Here is a 22813-nt window from a genome sequence, read left to right on the forward strand (position 1 = left end):
CGATTATATTTAACCAAATCTACACAATAAATGCAGCAGAGCAAGTGATATGGTTGAGAAAACCATCAAACAAAAACCAATCTAAACACTCAAAAGATTGACAAATAAACATATCAGAAAAGGAAATCAATTTTACCAACAAAAGATGCATAATATGCCAAGTATCATCAAATCTGATAAACCAAAGCAACAAAATGAAGACACATCTCACTCATATTAAGGGAAGAAGAAGACATCTTCAAATAGGCATAGTAATAACCAAATCCACAAGTTAATATCATCATTACAAGAACATAGATCTAGTAAAAAAAAAGAGAGCAAAAACTTAGAACCAAATTTCTCAAGCCTCACTCTTCTCCTCCTCAGACACAGAAGGAGCATCATCTTTAGAAACCTCAGAAGCATCTTCAACAGATTCAGTTCCATTCCCAACACTACTAGCATTATCAGATCGAGCTTTCACAGATTCAAGCATACGTTTACTAATCTCTTTAGAATAAAGCTCAAGAATCTTTATCCCATCATCATCACCCGACACAGCGTTCGAAGCAACACCATAAGCCTCTTCTTCAATCGATTTCGCGACGGTCGTGGCCTCATCAGATTTAACCGTGCCGTATCTCTTGGAGAGGATAGACTCGGTTGATAGAGTCTCGATCAAGCGATTCAAGACCGCGTCGCGAGTTCTCTGAGTCGGTGGCCAGATTCGGAGAGAGATGCCTCCAGGTTTCTTCTCTGATTCGGATCCTTTCGTAGTCAGATCTGTGTCTTTAGATGCGGCTTCTTGAGATGTTGGATCTGCCATTGCGGACAATGTTGAGGAGCTTTCGGATTCAGGTTGTGGTGGTGAGGTCGTGGTGTTGATTGTATCGGCGGTCTCTGCCATTTTTTTGTTTTTTTGTGTGTGTGTGGCGATAGAGGAAGGAGAGAATCAATTTTGGCGTCGGTTTACGGAAGTGACGAACTGTATATAGAAGACGTGAAGTACATTTGGTTTGCTTTACAGACACATTTATTAGTTGGTTCGGTCGTAATAATAGTATTTGATTAAAAAAAAAATATATATATATATATATAATAATAGTATTTGATTAAATAATCAGATACTGAAAAAAATATAGGAAATATTTGAAATTTGAAACATTCGTTGGAAAAAAAAATACAGTAAATATAAATATTTATTCAGTTTATAAATCAAATTCATATACTAATAAATAAATATTTCGTGAAGATGTGAAAATAAGGATTTAATGTAAGATCGACATTAGTAAGGTATAAAACTTTTAAAAGGAATTAACTTATACGTTGTTTTCCTTCATTGTCCCATATAATAATGATGAGTAGAATTGTGTTGTCTCGACAATAAGTTATACGTAGGGGTAAATATACAAATTAATCTCCAATTTTTCTACATTAAAGTGAAAACATCACTTAATAACGAAGTGTTTTTCTGCACATGGTGAGTAATGTTAACTTCCAAACAAAAAAAATGTTTTTCAATCGTAATGATGTTACCCCGTTTTTGTATCTTTTATTAGTTTACAGGGGGAAAAAAAATAACTTTGGCCTAGCAAAAGAGATGAAACAATAGACACCTTGCTACTATTCAATTTTTTCTTTTAAAATCCACCGAATGTTTTAATTTCATAGAGATGATTGTTTGTTAGGACATCATAGATGATAATTTTTTATTTAGAAAACTATCTAGTATCAAATTAATTAGAGATGATATGAATAGCTAAAGTATAGAAAACCGAATAGATATGAGGAGTAAAGATTTAGTTACGAGTCTGGTGAAAAGGTGATCCAATTCCAAGGTACACTATGATCTTTTAGTGGGCTTAGAAGATAGTAGTAGATTTTTTTTTTTTGACAAACATATATCTCATTCTATTAGATAGAAATCAACATACAGGTAGAGTTGGTTAGGTTACACAAGTGCAAAGGAGTACATACTCCAAAGATAAAGACAATAAAAATACATAGGTAGATAGATGCAAGCGATACTAAAGGCTTGAGAGCTATGCGCCAAATGCAATAAAGCATAATGGAACCTGTGAGATCAAAGCATATCGAAGCAGTTTCCATGAGTAAATCAATGGAAAAAACGATGACCACTGTCTTGAATCGAAGACTGAGTGGCGAAGTGTGAAAGGCTACAGCTGGATTAGAAGATAGTAGTAGATTACGTAACCGTTTCCCAATCTAATGGTTTGATAAACAAGTGAAGAGAAGAAGCGTGCTGTACTACTTCTACCTTTAATATAACGTTGTAGCACTTTCTTCAACATAAAGCATTTTCAATTGGATTCATTCATGAGATATTTTCTATATGTTTGCTTCTCTATATACGATATGTATTCCTTCATCCGTCTGTCCTTTATTACATTCGAATTATTGTTTTTGGACACAATATAGAGAGATTTATTAGAAATTACATTATACATAATTACATATCTCGAAACCGAGTTATAACATGGTAGATAGGATCAATATAATTGTGATATTATAAGAAACTAACTGTCTTGTTTTAGGCGGATGCAACTATAAAGTAAATTAGCCAACTCAAAAATTTAAACAATCACTACTTAGAAAAAAATGTCTAAATCTAAGAGCATATACACTAGAGAAAATTTTCAGCATTACTCAAAAAAAAATAATTAATATTTTAATATTTAACTAATGAAAAGTAGACAAATGTAGAAATTCTCATAGCAATGATTCTAGCCCAAGCACTTTAAGCATCAGTTCTTTCTATTTCTCTCTCTTTCTGTATTATTTTATTAATTTTTAATAAAAAAAATTTGGGGAAATAAAGCCCAGTGGAGATGACCTAATGAGTTCAAGAAAAAAGAAAACATGATCTAGTTCAAAAAACAAATTGTACATTTAACAAATCTAAATATTTTTTCAAAAAATTAATTAAGTAAAGTTGGCCAATTTTTGACAACCAAAAAAAAAGGTTAACGTAAACAGTTTTTATCATTTCTCAATAAATGAATAGAATTTTAAATCTACATATTTAAGTAATTTTATTAAATACATGATTAACTTTACTGAAGTAATTCTATAATTTTTCAGTAAACTTTATAGAATTATTAAATATAAATATTTAATTAAAGTTTTAAAAATTATAATTTAATGAGATGTCACCGAACTCCGAAGGGACACCAATTTTAAAATATTTTAAAAAATCTGAGATTTGTTTCCAATCGAACCCACCCTCCGAAAAAAATCCAATCTTTCTTTACCGGTCAAAAACATTTCGGACAAATCTAAAAACCAAAAAAACAGAAGCCCGCCCAAACAAAAAATTTCAGATAATTTTGTTGGTTCCTCCAAAATATTTCAGTTTTGACTCCCAAAAAAACTCAAAACACAGAAAACAGAGGCGCCACCTCCGAAAAAACTTCACCAAAATGGCGCTTTTGTTCTCCCCTTTTTCTTCTCCCCTTCTCACCTTCACTTCTTCCACTCATCTCATCTCAATCTCTCAATCTCAATCTCAATCCTCTCTCTCTCTTCCTCTCTCGATCTCTCTCTCTCTTCAATCCCATCTCAACCATGACAAAGCAAGAGATCTGTGTGAGGATCACCAGAGCCGCAGCGAAGAGAAAAGCTTCGATGGGTATGGATGAAGATCGGGTCAGCAAGAAGAGAGTGGTGCTTGGTGAGCTTCTTAATGGCTCTAATGTCAATGTCTTGGCTAATCTCAATCAGATTAGAGAAACCCAGAAGCCAAAAAAGAGTCTTAGACCTCCATCGAACCAGATTAAGAAGACAGCTCCGGTTGTTGTTGACCTAGAATCACAACCTGACATTGATTCAAGATCTGATGATCCTCAAATGTGTGGTCCTTATGTCGGAGACATCTACCAGTATCTTCGTGAATTGGAGGTAATAGCTCTTGTTTTAATTGATCTGTGTTTGTACTTAGGGATTGATGATTGTTTAATCTGTTTGGTTATTTAAGTTTGTGGGATTGGATCTGAATAGTTGTCAATTGGGTTTGTGAAATTTTCAGGTGAAGCCAAAGCAAAGACCTTTACCTGATTATATCGAAAAGGTTCAGAAAGATGTGACAGCAAGCATGAGAGGTGTTTTGGTTGATTGGTTAGTTGAAAGTTGCTGAAGAGTACAAACTTGGATCTGAGACACTTTACCTCACTGTCTCACACATCGATAGGTTCTTGTCATTCAAGACTGTTAACAAGCAAAGGCTTCAGCTTGTGGGAGTTTCTGCCATGCTTATTGCTTCGTAAGCATCTTTTGATCTCTTCCTTCTTTTGTTATTTCTCATTGTCTTTGTTTTGGAAGCTTATGGAAGTTTTTGGTATTGGAACTAATAGGAAGTATGAAGAGATTAGTCCTCCTAAAGTGGAAGATTTCTGTTACATTACTGATAATACTTTTACGAAACAAGATGTGGTGAAGATGGAAGCTGATATACTTCTTGCACTTCAGTTTGAGTTAGGAAGGCCTACCATCAATACTTTTATGAGGTTAGGATTGTGATGAAAACATTACTTATTGGGTTTGTATGGTTCATTGTCCTGATTTTGTATGTGTTTGTNTTTGGTTGATTGGTTAGTTGAAAGTTGCTGAAGAGTACAAACTTGGATCTGAGACACTTTACCTCACTGTCTCACACATCGATAGGTTCTTGTCATTCAAGACTGTTAACAAGCAAAGGCTTCAGCTTGTGGGAGTTTCTGCCATGCTTATTGCTTCGTAAGCATCTTTTGATCTCTTCCTTCTTTTGTTATTTCTCATTGTCTTTGTTTTGGAAGCTTATGGAAGTTTTTGGTATTGGAACTAATAGGAAGTATGAAGAGATTAGTCCTCCTAAAGTGGAAGATTTCTGTTACATTACTGATAATACTTTTACGAAACAAGATGTGGTGAAGATGGAAGCTGATATACTTCTTGCACTTCAGTTTGAGTTAGGAAGGCCTACCATCAATACTTTTATGAGGTTAGGATTGTGATGAAAACATTACTTATTGGGTTTGTATGGTTCATTGTCCTGATTTTGTATGTGTTTGTGCAGACGGTTCACAAGGGTTGCACAAGAAGATTTCAAAGTGCCACATTTGCAGCTAGAGCCTCTGTGTTGCTATCTATCAGAATTGAGTATCTTAGATTACAAAGCTGTGAAGTTTGTGCCATCTATGTTGGCTGCTTCTGCTGTGTTTCTCGCTCGGTTCATCATCCGTCCCAAACAACACCCTTGGGTAAGCATTTCTGTCTCACTCCTTTACAAGTAAAAAAATGTTGATTCAGTCTTCTTAGAATGAGATACTAATTATCCTATGGTTGTGATAATGTAAACAGAATCAGATGCTAGAAGAATACACAAAGTACAAAGCGGCTGATCTACAAGTGTGTGTTGGAATCATACATGACTTGTACCTGAGCAGAAGAGGAGGTGCTTTACAAGCTGTTAGGGAGAAATACAAGCACCATAAGGTACTTAACATTACAATGATGAAATCATTTTAACTAGCATCCTTCTTGATACTTACATATGTTGCTTCTCTCGTTACAGTTCCAATCCGTTGCAACCATGCCTGTATCACCAGAGCTGCCGGTTACCTTTTGGGAGGATGTTACCATTTGATCTGAACCAATCTTTCTTTTTGGCTGATGTTATGCAAATGTTACTGGGCTTGATTACCGAAACTTGTGTCAAATAGTATAAGGGGCACAGATCAACAAGTGAAGCTAGATGAGTAAGAACTATAGAAGTGAAGGCAGGAGCAAACAAGTTTGTGTTATGTGAAGATGTTTTGATGTGTTGTTCAAATCTCATTTTGTTTAGTGTGTAACTTGGAATAATATAATTTTGCAATATATACGTGTTTATCTTACATGAGTTTGTTTATTTTGCTTAAGCATTTAGCATTGTTCCTTGAAAATTGTGTGTTTTGACATTAATAAATCAAGGTTACAAAATAGAGATTAAACTCGGGAAATAACAAACAACACCTCCATAGTGTAAAAATGTGTTACCAAAAACATAAGATTTTGGTATTGGGATCATGTTGAAGAAAGAAACAGAGAAACAGAGAGAGAAGAAAGATTGATTCTTTGTTATTCAATCCTTGAGTTTCATTACAATGTCTTGTTCCTTTATATATTAGGATACAAGGGATACACAAGTCTTGACCTAGCTTCTAGGTTCTTCTAACCACTGTTTACATGGCATCACCATCATCGCACGATTCAAGGACGGCAAATCGGTTCTTCGTTTGCATAGCCGTACTGTCTGTAAGCGATGGTGACCTTGTCTCTTTGTCGTGTAATGAAGATAACCGTTGAGTGGCTATGGGCTTTGGGAGAGTATTGGGCCTTGGTCCTAACAAGCCTTTTTGCAAAGATACATCGACTTGGACTCTGTTCTTCAGACTCCCCCGCAAACTTGGAGTCGGTGGCACGCTGACGCCAAGTTTGAATCGAAGAATCTCAAATGGTCGTTGAGGAAGAGACTTAGTAAAGATATCTGCAAGCTGATAGTCTGCAGGTATATGATTCACAATTATATTCCCAAAGGCAACTTGTTCACGGACATAATGATAGTATGTTGCGAAATGTTTGGTGCGGGCATGGAAGCTGGAATTAGCTGTGAGATAGACCGCAAAAAGATTATCGCAGAACAGTTTTGGAGTAGCAAATAGCTTAACCCCCAAGTCTTGAAGAAGGTTTACGAACCAAGTGACTTCTGAAGTGGCTTCTGACATTGCCCGATACTCTGCTTCAGTAGGGCTCTTGGAGACTGTATCTTGTTTCTTTGATGACAAAGAAATCAGATTTCGGCCAAGGAATGTGCAGAAGCCGCCTGTTGAGCGACTGGACTTCTGACAGCCAGCATAATCACTATCACTGAATGAAGTAAGCTTGGAATCCGAGGACTTATCAAAGGAGATCCCCATAGTAGTAGTTCCTTTGATGTATCGCAGAATGCGTTTGAGAAGATTGAAGTCAGAGATTGAGGGCTCATGCATCTTCTCACAAACGTAATTGACTGAGAACTGGAGATTTGGTCTCGTTAGAGTCAAGTACTGCAGACGTCCAGCTAGACTGTGAAAGTATTTTGGATTAGCAAACAGCGGAGATTGAGCAGGTTGGCCGGATTGTTGTATCTTGCGAGTAAGTTTCTGAGGAAGAGGAGTGGCAACAGAAGCACAAAATGACATTCCAGCAACTGCTAACAAATCTTCAACATATTTTTGCTGAGATAAGAACATCCCACCTGCATGATACTGAATTTGAATTCCCATAAAGTAGTGGAGCTTACCTAGATCCTTCATGCGAAATTGAGTATTGAGCTGTTCGAGAAGGTCAGTAAGAAGTTCTGAAGAATTTCCTGTGATGGCCATATCATCAACATAGAGCAATAGCATGATAACATTTTTACCTTTGAAGCAGACAAAAAGAGAAGGATCTCTTAAGCTGCAAGTGAAGCCAAATTCTAGCAAGAAATTGCTAAACTTATCAAACCAAGCCCTTGGTGATTGTTTGAGACCATAGAGAGATTTGTGGAGAAGACAAACATGATCTGGATAGTCTTTATCAACAAATCCTGCTGGTTGTTTCATGTAAACAGTTTCAGTAAGGTCTCCATGAAGGAATGCATTTTTTACATCCATTTGCTTGACTTCCCAGTTCATTGTCGTAGCAAAGTGTAAGACTGCTCTGACTGTTGCAGTTCAAATAACAGGACTGTAGGTCTCAAGGTAGTCTATGCCTTCTTCTTGGTTGAACCCTTGAGCAACCAGTCGAGCTTTAAACTTGTCCAAGGAGCCATCTGCATTAAGTTTGACTCTGAACACCCATTTGGAGCCTAGAACATGCATGTGAGGCATATGAGGAACTAAGGAAAATGTGTTTTCTTCTTTGCAATTCCCCATTTCCTCATTCATTGCAGCTGGCCAGTATGGATCTTTTAAAGCTGCGGTTACTGTCTTAGGTTTTGGGTAGGAAACCTTTTGTGAGAGTAAAGCGTACCGTGGGTTTGGTTTAGAAATTCCTGCTTTGGAACGTGTTCGCTTTGGATGATTGGACGTCGAGGGAAGAGTTGCAGAATGCTCTGCATTTTCTGGTTGAACCGCATTTGTGACTGAGTGTTCCACACTTGGTGCCAATGGCTGAGAGCTGTTGCCTATAGGAACAAGATCTAAGCTTGCCGTACACCCAGAACTCTCATCATTGGACATGTGTGAAGACTCAGCTGAGTCTGCAGCGTCTACTGTTGTCGCTGCAATAGTTTCTTCTTGAGCAGATGATGAAGCAGAGACAAGAGGGAAGATTTCATGTTGAATGGTGATGACAGAAGCAGGAATTACAGGTGCAGGATTAGAATAAGTTTCTTGATCAACAGAAGCTGAGTTGAGAGGAAGCTGTTTGAGCCAAGCAGTATACAAAGGAGTAGGAGCTGATCTCTGCAAATGTTGATAAGAGTTCTTAAAAGGGAAGCTCGTTTCGTCGAAAATGACATGACGACTGATATATATGCATCCAGTCGGAGGATAATAGCAACGATAGCCTTTGAATTTCTCAGCCATAACCGAGAAAAACACATTTAAAGACCGAGGATCGAACTTAGTTTCAGCATATGATCGCAGAGTAGGGAAACATGCGCAGCCAAAAGTTCTCAAGGCAGAATACTCTGGCGGATTACCAAAGAGTGCCTCATGAGGACTGATATTGTTGTTAAGAGTGCTTGTAGGTAGAAGATTCGAGAGAAAATTTGAAGTGAAGAAAGCCTCTACCCAGTGGTTTTGTGGAGTTGCACTCTGAAACATCAATGTAAGAGCCATTTCGGTCAACTGTCTGTGCTTTCTCTCGGCTATGCCGTTTTGTTGAGGCGTGTAAGGACAGGAGACGAAATGTTGTATACCAGCTTCTTGAAGGTGAGATAGAAGTCTATGATTTATGAACTCTCCACCACCATCAGATTGGAATGTACCAATTTTTGGTTGCAGTAAATTCTCAACCAAATGTTGGTACTTGATGAAGATAGAGCAAAAATCAGACTTTTTCTTTAGAGGGTAAAACCAACAATATCTAGAATAATTGTCAATAAACACAGCATAAAATCTGAATCCTTGAACAGAGGAGACAGGAGAAGGACCCCAGAGATCACAATGCACTCTCTCTAGAGGTCTTGAAGCAACAAAAGAAGAAGAACTAAATGACAATCTTGAACTCTTCCCAATCTGACATGATTCACACACCTTATTGGTACTTTTATTGACTTGAATTGCCTTATTTGCAGATAGAAGCTGAAGAACTTGGGGATTAGGATGTCCTAATCTCTGATGCCAAACCTCATCACTTGTTTTGATTTGCCTTGTGGAATAAAGCACCTGAAACTTCGGATCATCCAGTTTGTAAAGTCCATCATTTTCCTTTCCCTTTGTCATAACCTTGAGAGTTTGCTTGTCCTTAATTACAACATCAAGATCATCAAATGTGATAGCACAAGGGTAATCTTTGGTCAATTTAGAGACTGACAGTAACGACTTTGTTATTTCAGGGCATACTAAGACGTCTTTAAGCGGGAGATTACCTGATGTTGAAGAGAGATTAGCCGATCCAACGTGAGTGATAGGGAGGAAGTTTCCATCGCTCGCCATTACCATGTCACTACCGTGATATGGTTGAGACTGTTGCAACCGTTGAGTGGAGCTTGTGATGTGTGCGGTTACAGCTGAATCAGGGTACCAATTGTTGTCTTCAGTGACATCCGTGATATGAAGGGCTGAGAAAGCTGCAGCACTTATTGCAGGTAGAGCTGGTTGTTGATATTCTTCATCGAACCTGTACCAACACTCGAAAGCATTGTGACCTCTTTGTTGCAGATTTGACACACAGGTTTCTCATTCCCATTAACAGATGTTCTGGTTGAGCCTGAAGACGAGAACTGCTGATGGAAGCCACGACCACGGGTAGAGAAAGATCCCCTGCCTCTGCCTATGCTACCACGACCACGGAAGCTAGAGGTTCTTGAGGTGTGAAAGGCAAGGTGTGGCGAGACTTCAGATGAGACAGAGTAGCCTTGAATTCTATCATCGTAACCAGTGAGACGGGATATCACATTATCATAGGTGGGTGCGGGTAAGCGATCCATAGAGTCCTCGATGACAGTGATAATAGGCTCATATTCACGACTTCGACCTCTTAAAGCAGCAAAGATTTTCATTTTCTCACTAACCGGATCTTCTATAGAAGCTAGTTGGTCACAAATATCCTTGATTCCTCTAAGATAGTCTGACATACTCTTATCTAACTTTTCAGCATTTTGAAGGTGTCTTTGAAGCTCAAAAAGTCTAAAGGAGGAAGTACGGTTGAAGTGAGAGATTAGTGTTTCCCATACCTCTCGAGCAGTTGTAGAACCGATGACTAGTCGAAGAACATTCTCTGTCATGGAGCCCAGAAGCCATGCCTTGACGACTTGGTCAGATCTAGACCAGCTTTCAAAGTCTGGGTTGAGTATATTTTCGACTTTTTCATCATTGTTGTTGCGTACGGGAATCTTCTTATCTAGAGGTTTAACAGCACCATTTACGAAGCCTAGAAGAGACTGAGTACGGAGGAAGGACTCGAACTGAGACTTCCAAATGATATAGTTTTATTCAGTGAGTTTGATAGTGACGCAATTTGAGATATGAAGAGAGGGAGAAGAATAGGGTTCCATGGTTCCATCCATGGCTCTTATACCATGAAGAAAGAAACAGAGAAACAGAGAGAGAAGAAAGATTGATTCTTTGTTATTCAATCCTTGAGTTTCATTACAATGTCTTGTTCCTTTATATATTAGGATACAAGGGATACACAAGTCTTGACCTAGCTTCTAGGTTTGTCTAACCACTGTTTACGTGGCATCACCATCATCGCACGATTAAGGGACGGCAAATCGGTTCTTCGTTTGCATAGCCGTACTGTCTGTAAGCGATGGTGACCTTGTCTCTTTGTCGTGTAATGAAGATAACCGTTGAGTGGCTATGGGCTTTGGGAGAGTATTGGGCCTTGGTCCTAACAAGCTTTTTTGCAAAGATACATCAACTTGGACTCTGTTCTTCACACATGTAATATCAATGCTTTTCTATGACGATCATATAACAATAACTTATCCTTGTCCAAAACTGCTACTAGTGTGGATGCGTATCCAGTAGCCTCAAACCAAGGAGCAGTGATGTTGAGATAATGAGATCTATCGAATATATGTTCTTCCACGTCTTGAGATTTGAATCTAGCGACCATATGACTTGGTTGGGCCACTTTTTTTCGGATACGCACAAACGATCATCCAAGTTGCACAAGACCCTCTTATATGCATCCAAAATTTTGAGAAAGGGTGCTTTAGCGATGACTTGGAAAGTTTCAGTGTGAAAATCCATAGACGAAACCATGGTTTCACCCTCTTCCGAGGAGGCAGTAAACCAGTGAAGTGAGCCATCAAAATACACATGATCTTGTTCTTGAAGAATCAGATGAGGAGACGCAGGGACAACATACCTCCAAGCATTGGTTGCAAAATCAAAAACTTCACAACTAGTAGCATTGTCGTTTAGGCCTAACTCAGCGGAATTATATAACCAAACTAGCTTGTATGTGCCACTTATTTTGTCTTTACCAAATCCAAGAGTAGGGTATGTGAGGTCAAATAATCGGCAGGGACTAATAGTTGATAGTTACATTTAGGGAAAGTTCGATGCAATTGAGTGACCGGATTGACCACAATACTCTGCGATTCATACTCGTAGAGGCATATCAAACCGTCACAACTAGTATTGCAAACGTAAACGTGAGGGCCGGCCCTGACCTAAAGGCAATGAAGCAAGGGCTTTAGGCGTCAAAATATATACAACATTTTGGGACATCAAAAACAAAAAAACCCTTGTAGTACAGTGGTTGTCTCACGTTTCTCTAGGTGTTTAGGTTGCTGGTTCGAAACTTGGTAGCAGTAATATATGCAAATTTTTTTGACCCCTCCACCATTGTTCTCAGAGCATTAAGGTCTGGTTGAGGAACAGAAGGATATTTGTTGGACACGAAAAGAACATCTGGATCTCTTTTTGATTGGCTCTGATGGTAGATCAGCTGTCTTTTTGAGAAAGAAGAGGATTGGATTGTAGATTTCCATTGCTTCGATACAGACTTGAACTCGATGAGAGTTTTGGCAGAAAGTCTCACCAGAATATGATACTCTATCACATCGTGTGGTAACAATTCTTCCATACTTGTTGTCTCTCTCTCCCTCTCTCTTCAGACAAAGTAAAACCCTAATTATATTTTAAGTACTGTTAAGGTTTTGTAATCAAGTACTGATATGTTTAATAAGTCGATAAAAAAAAGGGCAATTTCTATATGCTAGTTGGAAGGTTTATTAGGGTTTATTTAGTCAGACAACTATTGGACTTTCGGTTGGACAAGTTAACGTTTTGGGCTTTGGTTTTGATTTTTTTTTTTTTGCCCTATTTTTGCTTTAAAAGGATAGAGCTCTATAAATAAATAGAGAGTTCGTTTATGATTTGGTTTTTTCGTTGTAAAATTTCTTGTTGTTCTTCTTCGACAAATATGTTGCCTGCAGAGAAGAACAAACAGATCCATGCCTACGATAACGCTCAAGGACAGCGTCGAGATGCTTCCACGGCAGAGTGGACGGAGCTTCGACATAGGCTACTTGCATCACAAGAGAACATCCAGTCAGGCTCTGACATTGACACTAGATCTGATGATCCACAGATGTGTGGACTTTATGTCTCTGATATTTATGAGTATCTCCGTGAATTGGAGGTAATAATCTTTGACGATGTTATTACTTTCTCTGTGTTTGGACTTAGAAAATCGACTAGTTTCATTAGGTCAATTTAGTGATTGTGGTCTAAATAGTTTCTAAGATTGTTCTCTGTTGGATTATTTAGTGATTTTGGTCGGAATAGTTTCTAAGATTGTTCTCTGTTTGGACATGGAACATTGACTAGTTTAATCTTATTTGTGGATTTGTTCTGAAGATTTTTTTTTTTTTTTTGGTTTGGTGATTCAGGTAAAGCCAAAGCTAAGACCTTTACATGACTATATTGAAAAGGTTCAACAAGATGTAACACCAAGCGCGAGAGGTGTTTTGGTAGACTGGTTAGTGGAAGTTGCTGCGAAGTACAACCTCGGATCTGAAACACTCTATCTCACTGTCTCACACATCGATAGATTCTTGTCCTTAAAGACTCTCAACATGCAAAGGCTTCAGCTTGTGGGTGTTTCTGCGATGCTTATTGCTTCGTAAGCATCTTTTCATCCTCTTTATGCTATTCTCTTTGCTACGTACTCATTGTCTTATTGAAGCTAATGAAGTTTCTTCTTCTTTTGGCATTTGATATAAATAGGAAGTATGAAGAGAGAAGTCGCCCTAAAGTGGAAGATTTTTGTTACATTACGGCTAATACTTATACGAAACAAGATGTGTTGAAGATGGAAGAAGATATACTTCTTGCGCTTCAGTTTGAATTAGGAAGGCCTACGATCTATACTTTTCTAAGGTTAGTGTTGTGATGAAAATTGAAAACAATGTCTTTACTGATTATTACTGATCTGGTCGTATCATGTTGTGTGTGTTTTTGACCTTCTTATTGTTGGGCTTGTGCAGACGGTTCATAAGGGTTGCGCAAGAAGATTTCAAAGTGCCACACTGGCAGCTCGAGCCTCTTTGTTGCTATCTATCAGAACTGAGTATGTTAGATTATAGTTGCGTGAAGTTTTTGCCATCTATGTTGGCTGCTTCTGCTGTCTTTCTCGCTCGATTCATCATCCGTCCCAAACAACATCCTTGGGTAAGCATTTTTTGTCTCAATCTCTTTCAGGTTCTTATTTATATAAGTCACTCCTTTGAATGAGAACACTAATGACCTATGTTTGTAAAAACAGAATCAAATGTTTGAAGAATACACTAAGTACAAAGCAGCTGATCTACAAGAGTGCGTTGGAATCATATATGACTTTATAGCTGTCAAATGGGCGCGCCCGCCCATTTGACATGCCCATGTCCATATACATATGGGCGGACCATGGGCGGACCAAAAAATAAATGGTCTATTTGGGCATTAGACTATTTTTGTCCATGGACCATATGGTCTTAACCAGATGGACAATGAGCTTGCCCACATACCAAAATTAACATGTTTTTATTTTAAAAATATTTTTATGAGAAAATCTATTTATAACTAAATAATTTTTAATTACTATATTTAACATTTATAAATTTTAATTTTCATAAAACAGATAAATTATTGTATTGGTGGAAAAATGATTTTACGTTTTTGACGGAAAAACACAATTTTACGGGTTTTGGCAGGAAAACGCAATTTTACGGTTTCGGTGGAAAAACGTAATTTTATGGATTTGGCGGAAAAACATAATTTTACGGATTTTGGAGAGAAAACACAATTTTACGGTTTTGGCGGGAAAACGTAATTTTACGGTTTTGGCGGGAAAACATAATTTTACGGATTTGGCGGAAAAACGTAATTTTATGGATTTGGTGGGAAAACGTACGGTTTTGGCGGAAAAACGTAATTTTACGGATTTGGCGGGAAAACACAATTTTACGGTTTTGGCGAGAAAATGCAATTTTACGGATTTTGGCGAGAAAACATAATTTTACGGTTTTGGCGGAAAAACGTAATTTTACGGTTTTGGCGAGAAAACGCAATTTTACGGATTTTGCGGGAAAACGCAGTTTTACGGTTTAGACAAAAAATGTGGATTCTCTAATTTTGGTTTTGAGGAGAAGATGTAATTACGTAAATTTTCCACCAAACTCATAATTTTATAACAGAAATAACAAAAAGAAATCAGAATTTTATAAAAGAAACAACAAATAAAATTTAGATTTTATAAAAGAAAATAACAAAAATAAAACTCAGAATTTATAAGTGAATAACAACAAAATCAATTCAGATTTTATAAAATAAAATAACAAAAATAAAACTCAGATTTTATAAGTGAATATTGAATAACAAAAAAAATATAATTTAGATTTCATAGAAGAAACTAACAAAAATAAAACTCAGATTTTATAAGTGAATAACAATAGAAAGAAAAATGGGTTGTCCATGGTCATAACCATTTGGAAATGGTCATAATGGGCATGGACACTTTTTGAACCATTGTCCATTTGGAACTGTCCAACTTTGGTCCATGCAAAATAATGTCCAGATAGACTCGCCCAAATGGTCCATGGACGGACCATTTGACAGCTCTACATGACTTGTATCTGAGCAGAAGAGGAGGTGGTCTACAAGCTATTAGAAATAAATACAAGCACCAAAAGGTAATTAACATTACAGCTTATGAAATTTCATTCGAATAATTAGTAGCATTCTTTATAATTAACGTACTGTTGCTTCTTTTGGTACAGTTCCAATGCGTTGCAACCATGCCGGTATCACCAGAGCTGCCAGTGACCTTTTGGGAGGATGTTACCATTAGTTTCATCTGAACCTGTCTTTCTTCTGGCAAGGTTTTGTTATCTATCGCAAATGCGACTGAATCGTGTCAAATACTGTTATAAAAAGGTGAAGCTAGAGGAGTAAAAACTATAGAGGTTAAGGCAAATAATTTTTGTGTTATGTGCAGATATTCAAATCTCATTTCGTTTACAAAATTAGTGTGGAACTTGGAGTAATATAATTTACGACATGATGCAATATGATAAATATTACGTACTTATGTGACATGATGTTTTTTTTGGTGAACGAAGTGTGACATGATTTTTTTTTTCTTAATAGCATAAAGCCTGTCACATAACATCGTCTATGTATCAAATTGTTATCACAAAACTTATAAATGAGTGTCCTCATGTATTATGTATGGAGAAAATTATGTCACAAAATTTAACATCGACGAGACACCAGTGTAATGAGCAAGAAGATGATACCGGTGTAATAAGCAAGACCGGATATTATGTATTCATATTATGTATTCATATTATGTATTTTTAGATCATCAGAGTGTAATTTATATATAACTCAAATGATATATATATATATATATATAACCATATATTCATGTAAAGTTACTTTCACTATGCTACATCAAAGCGATAAAAAGATGAGGGGAGAAAAAGGTCAGCTGAACTGCATGTTGTTGCATGTTGATGAAAGTCTGGGGAGAGTGAGCAGATTAGCTTGCAAGAACTCACTTTTGTCGGCAACAAGAGCAACTTTCACAGTTTGAAGACATTCCAACTTGCCCAAGAAATGTCTCATCTGATTCAGCTCTTGAAAAGAACCTCCATACTCTGAAACCTCTAGTACCTTCACATGACATGTCCATAAACAGGACAATTTCTCAACCTCCTTCTCCACAACCCTCCCCTTCCTGCTGTTCTTCCTCTTACGCTTCTTAGGGATGCAAGAGCATGCATCTCCACATTTGTTTGTTACTCTATGTACAAGACCCTGAAACCAGACCAGTTTGACATGTATAATGAATGGGCAACACAAACAAAAGAATCTTAATTAGGAAAACTGATAATACCTTGATGACAAAAGTGTGTAGAATTGGACAACTCTTGAGGAGAACTGGCATCGCTTGCCAACCTTTATCTTTGTTACTCTCGATAGATAAGTTAAGGAGATACTTGAAAACCGGCATGGATTTACAGCAGAAATGAAACGCCTGATGATCATCACAACCAAAAAGCATATATAATAAGTGTGAGAGAGACCCTGCTAGCTTGCAGTAGACAAACCAAAACAAAAAACAATCAACAAAAGAAAGTAGAACTTGACCTCAAGGGAATCGGGAGACAAGTGAAGAGTTGTGATGTTGCTTATACCCGCAACTAGTTTTGTAACATCACCGAATATAGCCTCCTTTGGTTCATCATCAACATAAGAATAGTAAGAACCGCCGTCCTCATCAGAAGAATAATAGTCACCAGTATCGTCATCGTACTGGTAATCATAATTGTAATCATAATCCCATAACTTGAGATTCAGCCTGGCTTCGACAAGCGAATCCAAATGAACAAACTCATAATCATCGTAGACATAACTGGAATAGTCAAGGTAAACTAGACTCGGTGCTTCAAAATAAGACATATCGTGATGCTCTTTAGAGTCCGGAAGATTAACAAAAACCACAAGTCGCTTGATGGATGCATTTTTCACGAATGAACTGCAACATGGCGGATAGCTATGATCAGCATCACGTATGAATAACTCTTCCAAAGCAGGGCAGCCATCAAGAATCCGACAATGGTTGTCACCATCAATCCCGAAATCAGTTAAGAGAGAAAGTGATCTGAGGGCAGGAAGAAACACACGCTCAGCTTCAAGACAATAGTCACCTGACAGTGTGAGCTTAACCAGTGTCTTGCTCGTGAACAACTCTGTCTCTATACGGAGGACATATGTATCCGCGTGCAAGTGTAGTTCCAATAGACCACGTTCCATAGCAGTCAAAATCCAACGGCGGTATGTATCGTCGCAGCCATCTCTAGGTACATGACACAAAGAGAAACTCTTCATGGGAGGAGAATTGCTAAACAGAGTCAGTGCCTTTTCTACGAAATCAGAGAAGCGATGTGAACCACTTAAAGCTTCTTCTTCATTTGGATACACAACCATCGATTCATCAAAAGAAAGGCTGTCTACTAGACCCAGAAGATTCTTCCACCTCTTGGACAGAACCGATGTGGAAGCAGCCTCTTTTGTCGGAAGCAAAGACAGGATTTTGCCTAGTATCTCATCTGGCAAATTACTTATNATCGAATCTCTAGCAGAACCCATAAAATTAATTGTACTGAATCTCTCTACCAACAACTCAATTTAGGGTCACTAGTATGGAATGTTCTGCAATTATACCAATAAAAGAGAGAGAGAAAAACCCAGAATCAAAGATTGATCCTTTAAGTTCCAAGGACAGGAAGATCATTTTTTTGGAAGTAGAGAAAAAGATAAAAACTTACGATTTGCAGAGGAGAGGAGGAAAAAATCGAAAAGCTTGCTTCGGTTGACCATGGATTTTGAGAGTCGGAGAAAGAGAGAGAATGTTTTATTATTATTTATAAAAAAATAAAATAAAAAGACGTAAAAGAGGAAATTAGGTGGTAAAAAGAAAAAGTAAAAAGTTAATTGTAACCTCGGATGGTTAAATAATTATTTTAAGAGGCTACTTAAATTAGTTAACTCTATTGGCAATGGTCAGAATACAAAAGTTCAATGGTCAGAATACAAAAGTTTGGTCTGAAACTGGACCATTAGTGTTCTCGTTCGCGATTGATCCCATAGGTTATGAATCATGCTAGTCCAACGACTCTCTTATTGCATATACTTTGATTTAATTGTTGATGGATCCAATTATTTTGTGTGTCCCGTTAATACTCATGTTCATGTTGATGTTTTGTGATCTGTAGGGAAAGATTTTTGTGAGACTTTCAAGAAGGAAAACCCCAAAAACAAGTCTGTAGCTACTGTGAGTTTTATATGTGATCAGTTTTTAAATTTCTTGTATATGTATTGTTGTTGTACCTTAATCTTGTGGGTTTATAAATTTGTTGTACTGATGGTGAATTTCACTGGATTACATGTTGAAAAATCTGCTGGAGATAAGTGATACGTTTGTGGTTGTTTTATGAGGAAGGTCCAAAGGAAGATGAGGAATCTGACAAGGTAATTTGTTGTCTCGTTCAAGAATCTATATTGAAAACCAAAGCTTTTCAATTACATATTCACTCTGTTATTAGGATTCTGTATGGATTTGAGTTTGAGTGTGAGATTGAATTTGAGGCTTGTCTTGTTCATGAGCTTTGAATACACTCACACGCTCTATTTTTAAATTCTATATAGGTTATGAGTTCATCATTGAACATGTAATTCAAACATGCCTTGTCCGAGCATTAGGACTCCATTTTTTTTTGTTTTGGCTGACTTGTGTTCAGCTTGTAATCTGTTGATCTCACACCCAACAATGCCTCTAGAGCTGCAACCAGACCAGCATTGCCTGCAAGAGTCGGTTCACTGTAGTTGCCTGCAGGAGCTGCAACCACACCAACATTTGTATAGGCTAAGTAGAAGTCAAGACACCAACTCTCTGCCTTGAATGTGTTTATCAACACTTAAACACCAACTATTTTCAAAATAAATTTTCTCAACAACTTAGAGAAGGTTCTACCATTGGAGAAGGTTTTTTTTTTAACAACTCTACATGGGGTTTTAAACATTGACAAAACCAAAATTTAATAATAAAAATTTGATAAAAACCCCTGATGAGTTTTTTTTACCATTGGAGATGGTCTAATTCTCTGCATATATCTACTAATTACGCTTGTTGCCTACGCTTCTGTAATATATAATAGGACATTAGAAATATCTTTCAGCTTCGTTCTCTGTTCCTTCACAAGACACTTAGGGGGTGTTATTCAACCTTGGATTTTAATGGAGTTAGATGTATTTCAAAATCCAGTGTTATTTAATTAGGTATTTAAAAAAATACAATAAAATCTGTTGTTATTGGATTTAACATTTGTTGGATGATTTTAAATCACTTGTAAAATCATTGTTATTCTATTTCCAATGGATTTTGTTTCACTTTGGATTTTAAAGTATTTTACACCCAAAACATGAACAAACACAATCCTAACAATTTTTAAGTATTTCATCTCTCTCACACTTCTCATAGGTATCTCTCCTGATCGATAACATCTGGTGATTCGTCATCATGGTCATCATCGTCGTCATCATGGTCATCATCGTCGTCATCATGGTCATCATCATCGTCATCACCATCATCGTCGTCGTTATTATTTTGACTCTGAAATTTTCGTTATTTTCTTCAGGAATAATGATTGATGCAGTTTAAGTTCGAGATGGGTTCAACTCCGTTTTGCTATTCAATCAACCCATCTCCATCAAAGCTTGATTTCACGAGGACACATGTGTTTAGTCCTGTTTCTAAACAGTTTTACTTAGATTTATCATCCTTTACTGGGAAATCAGCAGGAGGAGGAGGAGGGTTTAGGAGCCGTCGAGGTTTGGTCGGAGTAAAGGCGGCGACGGCGTTAGTTGAGGAGAAGCGAGAGTCAGGGACAGAGAAGAAGAAGAAATCGAGGGTTTTAGTTGCCGGAGGTGGAATCGGAGGTTTGGTGTTTGCTTTAGCTGCGAAGAAGAAAGGGTTCGATGTGTTGGTGTTTGAGAAAGATTTGAGTGTTATTAGAGGAGAAGGACAATACAGAGGTCCGATTCAAATACAGAGCAACACTTTGGCTGCTTTGGAAGCTATTGATACTGATGTTGCTGAACAAGTTATGAAAACTAGAAGTGAGAATAATGATTTATGCAGTTTAAATATTTATTTTGTTATGAATTTACTTTTTAATGTAAGATTTTAATAATTTTATTAGTTTAATTTTATATTTTAACAGTTGCAATACCAACTAAGGTAATGTAATGTTTTATTTTGGTTTTAATTCACAACACAATAATTTATCGATAAGTTATTTTTTTTTACCTTCAAAAATTAAAAAAAAAAATCTACAAGTAAATGACTTTCAAAACCATGAGTAATGCTTTTCAAATCCGCTAATGACATCCAAATCCACGTTCAATGCATTTCTAAAACCATTGGACTCTGAAATCTACTAATATTTTAATTCCATTAAAAACCTTTGTTGAATAACACCCCCTTAATCTAAACAACAGCGTCGTGTGCCCTTTAATGATTTCAGCCATCCTCGCACTGCCAAAAGCCTCATCGATTCTAGAAAAGAGAATAATAAATTCAGCAAACAATTCGCACTGCGTGTGATTAAAAACATCTTTCATTAGCTTGAAAAAGTCGTCAGGCTCATCTTCCTTCACGCATAGTTGTTTGTTCTCTTTCGTTTTAGTAAGACTGAATCTTGTTGATCTTTGATTCATAAAGAAGAAGAACAGAGAATGACAAGCGATATTCTCTCTTTTATTCAAAACACAACTTTATTATTCTGAAAAACTGAATGCGTTAGAAAACAAAGACATCATCGTCTATAAACTGACACAACACAAACTAAGAGTTGTAATTCTTCATACATCCAAAAGACACAATACTTAATGTATGAGTTTAAAAACCTTAAATAAAACATTACTAAGAAACTCAATTATCTTCCAACAAATCTCATCATGAGATGTTACAGGGTTTCTTATGATACAAGTTCTCATTTGAATATCTGTTGAATAAAGATGGACACGTGTTAGAAGCTGGTGGGAAGACTGTTTGTGGCTAACGGAACATCGACGTGGTTGTTGGTGAGCTGTCGCACATGAGCTGTCGCACGTGAGCTTTAGCACAAGAGTCCAAGTTTTCTTTATAAAGGAGAAGCCGTTGCAGTCGTCTTCTTTATTGCGAAATTTCTAAGAATAAAGATTTTGTAATCTCTCTCTCTCTCTTTCTGATATCTCTCTGTAACGGTGTTTGCTCTGCTTATAGGAGTTGTTTCTAAAATCTAAACTCTTGTAAGTCGGGATCAGGATCTTTGTTTATTACGAACATTGGTTCTCTCTTTTATCATTTCTAATAAAGTGTATTTACGTTATCAAAGGTATCAGAGCTAATCATCCTCGGAAACTATGGCGGAAACTCGTTCTCAGACGGCGTTGAAGGAAACCATAGCTCGAGAAGCCAGTGTGGTGGTACGTGAGGCGGAGGAAGCGATCGGAACTCAGATCAGTAAGATGATCTCACGCACCGACACTCTGGAAGAGAAGCTGGCGGAACAGAACGAGAAGATTGATGGTAGTATCAAGGAGATGTTTGCAGCGATTCGGCTTTTATCCAGTTCCAAAGAGCCGATCCACGCTACCAAGGAACGAGATCTGAGCCCACCGACTGCTTCAACCTCTCAGGTGGTGTACTCAGAATCAAGACTACAGGAGGAAAGGGGAAAAATAGAGTCATCTGAGAACTATGACACCTTGACCAGGATCGGTAAGATAGATTTTCCTTGTTTTGATGGTGATGGGGTGAAAGAGTGATTGTTCAAGGTGGAGGAATTTTTTGAGTTAGATCGAACACCACACTTGAGGAAAATCAAAATGGCAGCTGTGCATTTTGACAGTCACGCGGCTCATTGGCATCATGCACTGGTACAGTCTAATCTCTATGGTCATTTGTTGCGTGATTGGGATGCTTATAAGATGAAACTGAAGGAGAGGTTTGATGATGTGCTAGAAGATCCTATTGCTGAGCTTAAGAAGTTACATGAGACTGATGGTATTGTTGATTATCACCAGAAATTCGAGTTGCTTAGAACAAGGGTTAACATGTCCGAGGACTATTTGGTGAGTGCCTACCTTGCAAGTCTAAGAGTGGATACTCAAATGCACGTTTGAATGTTTCAACCTCAAACGGTGCACCACTGCTTAATGCTCGGACGACTCTACGAGAAGGCTCACCCGATGAAACCTACAACACAGAGTTGGACACCGTCTAAAACATCTGTTGGTCATACTAGTGGGAAGGGAATCCTGGGAGTGAAGAAGGAACCTTATTCGGGTGGTTATCCTGAGAAGAAGATAGAAGATAAGGGAGATGGTTTGGGATCTAAGAAGTTTTTGTCCAATGCGGAGATGAGTGAAAGGAGAGCGAAGGGACTATGTTACTTCTGCGATGAGAAGTATACACCCGACCATTACCTGAAACATAAAAGGAAGCAGTTGTATCTTATTGAAGTAGGGGGTGAGGAAGAGGAGAGTGAAGAAGAGGAGGACGTTGATGACAACACGGAAATCACAGCTCGAGTCTCAGTCAGTGCAGTGTCTGGCGTAGAGGA

The 22813-nt window shown here is 37.5% G+C and overlaps 4 protein-coding genes and 1 pseudogene across 5 annotated transcripts; 2 read left to right on the forward strand and 3 right to left on the reverse strand.

Annotated features, from left to right (window-relative positions):
* LOC104758016 (WPP domain-containing protein 2-like) lies at nucleotides 156–989 on the reverse strand. Its single transcript, XM_010480815.2, has one exon. It carries the CDS (start codon nucleotides 884–886, stop codon nucleotides 341–343), a length of 546 nt encoding a protein of 181 aa, XP_010479117.1. The 5' UTR covers nucleotides 887–989; the 3' UTR covers nucleotides 156–340.
* On the forward strand, nucleotides 3381–5870 carry LOC104758017 (cyclin-A3-2-like). 2 transcript variants are annotated; one of them, XM_010480816.2, is made up of 7 exons: nucleotides 3381–3897; nucleotides 4025–4124; nucleotides 4599–4731; nucleotides 4823–4975; nucleotides 5051–5234; nucleotides 5335–5469; nucleotides 5549–5870. In XM_010480816.2, exons 1-7 carry the CDS (start codon nucleotides 3565–3567, stop codon nucleotides 5618–5620), a joined length of 1110 nt encoding a protein of 369 aa, XP_010479118.1. In that variant the 5' UTR covers nucleotides 3381–3564; the 3' UTR covers nucleotides 5621–5870. The 2 variants fall into 2 exon arrangements, 1 of the variants encoding a protein (XP_010479118.1); XR_002036182.1 differs by lacking the exons at nucleotides 4599–4731; nucleotides 4823–4975; nucleotides 5051–5234; nucleotides 5335–5469; nucleotides 5549–5870 and adding an exon at nucleotides 4350–4464 and having other exon boundaries at nucleotides 3386–3897; nucleotides 4025–4258.
* LOC109129948 lies at nucleotides 11083–12270 on the reverse strand (annotated as a pseudogene).
* Nucleotides 12583–15499, forward strand: LOC104759802 (cyclin-A3-3-like). The gene is made up of 7 exons (XM_010482685.1): nucleotides 12583–12801; nucleotides 13052–13284; nucleotides 13389–13541; nucleotides 13649–13832; nucleotides 13927–13993; nucleotides 15264–15331; nucleotides 15419–15499. The coding sequence occupies exons 1-7, from the start codon at nucleotides 12583–12585 to the stop codon at nucleotides 15497–15499; spliced, it is 1005 nt and encodes a 334-aa protein (XP_010480987.1).
* Nucleotides 16025–18057, reverse strand: LOC104758018 (F-box/LRR-repeat protein At1g48400-like). Its single transcript, XM_010480817.2, has 4 exons — nucleotides 17975–18057; nucleotides 16794–17858; nucleotides 16540–16680; nucleotides 16025–16460 (listed from the first exon to the last, which is right to left on the reverse strand). The coding sequence occupies exons 2-4, from the start codon at nucleotides 17793–17795 to the stop codon at nucleotides 16128–16130; spliced, it is 1476 nt and encodes a 491-aa protein (XP_010479119.1). The 5' UTR covers nucleotides 17796–17858; nucleotides 17975–18057; the 3' UTR covers nucleotides 16025–16127.

The sequence above is a fragment of the Camelina sativa genome, chromosome 17 (genome assembly GCF_000633955.1).
Source record: "Camelina sativa cultivar DH55 chromosome 17, Cs, whole genome shotgun sequence".
Lineage (NCBI taxonomy): Eukaryota > Viridiplantae > Streptophyta > Magnoliopsida > Brassicales > Brassicaceae > Camelina > Camelina sativa.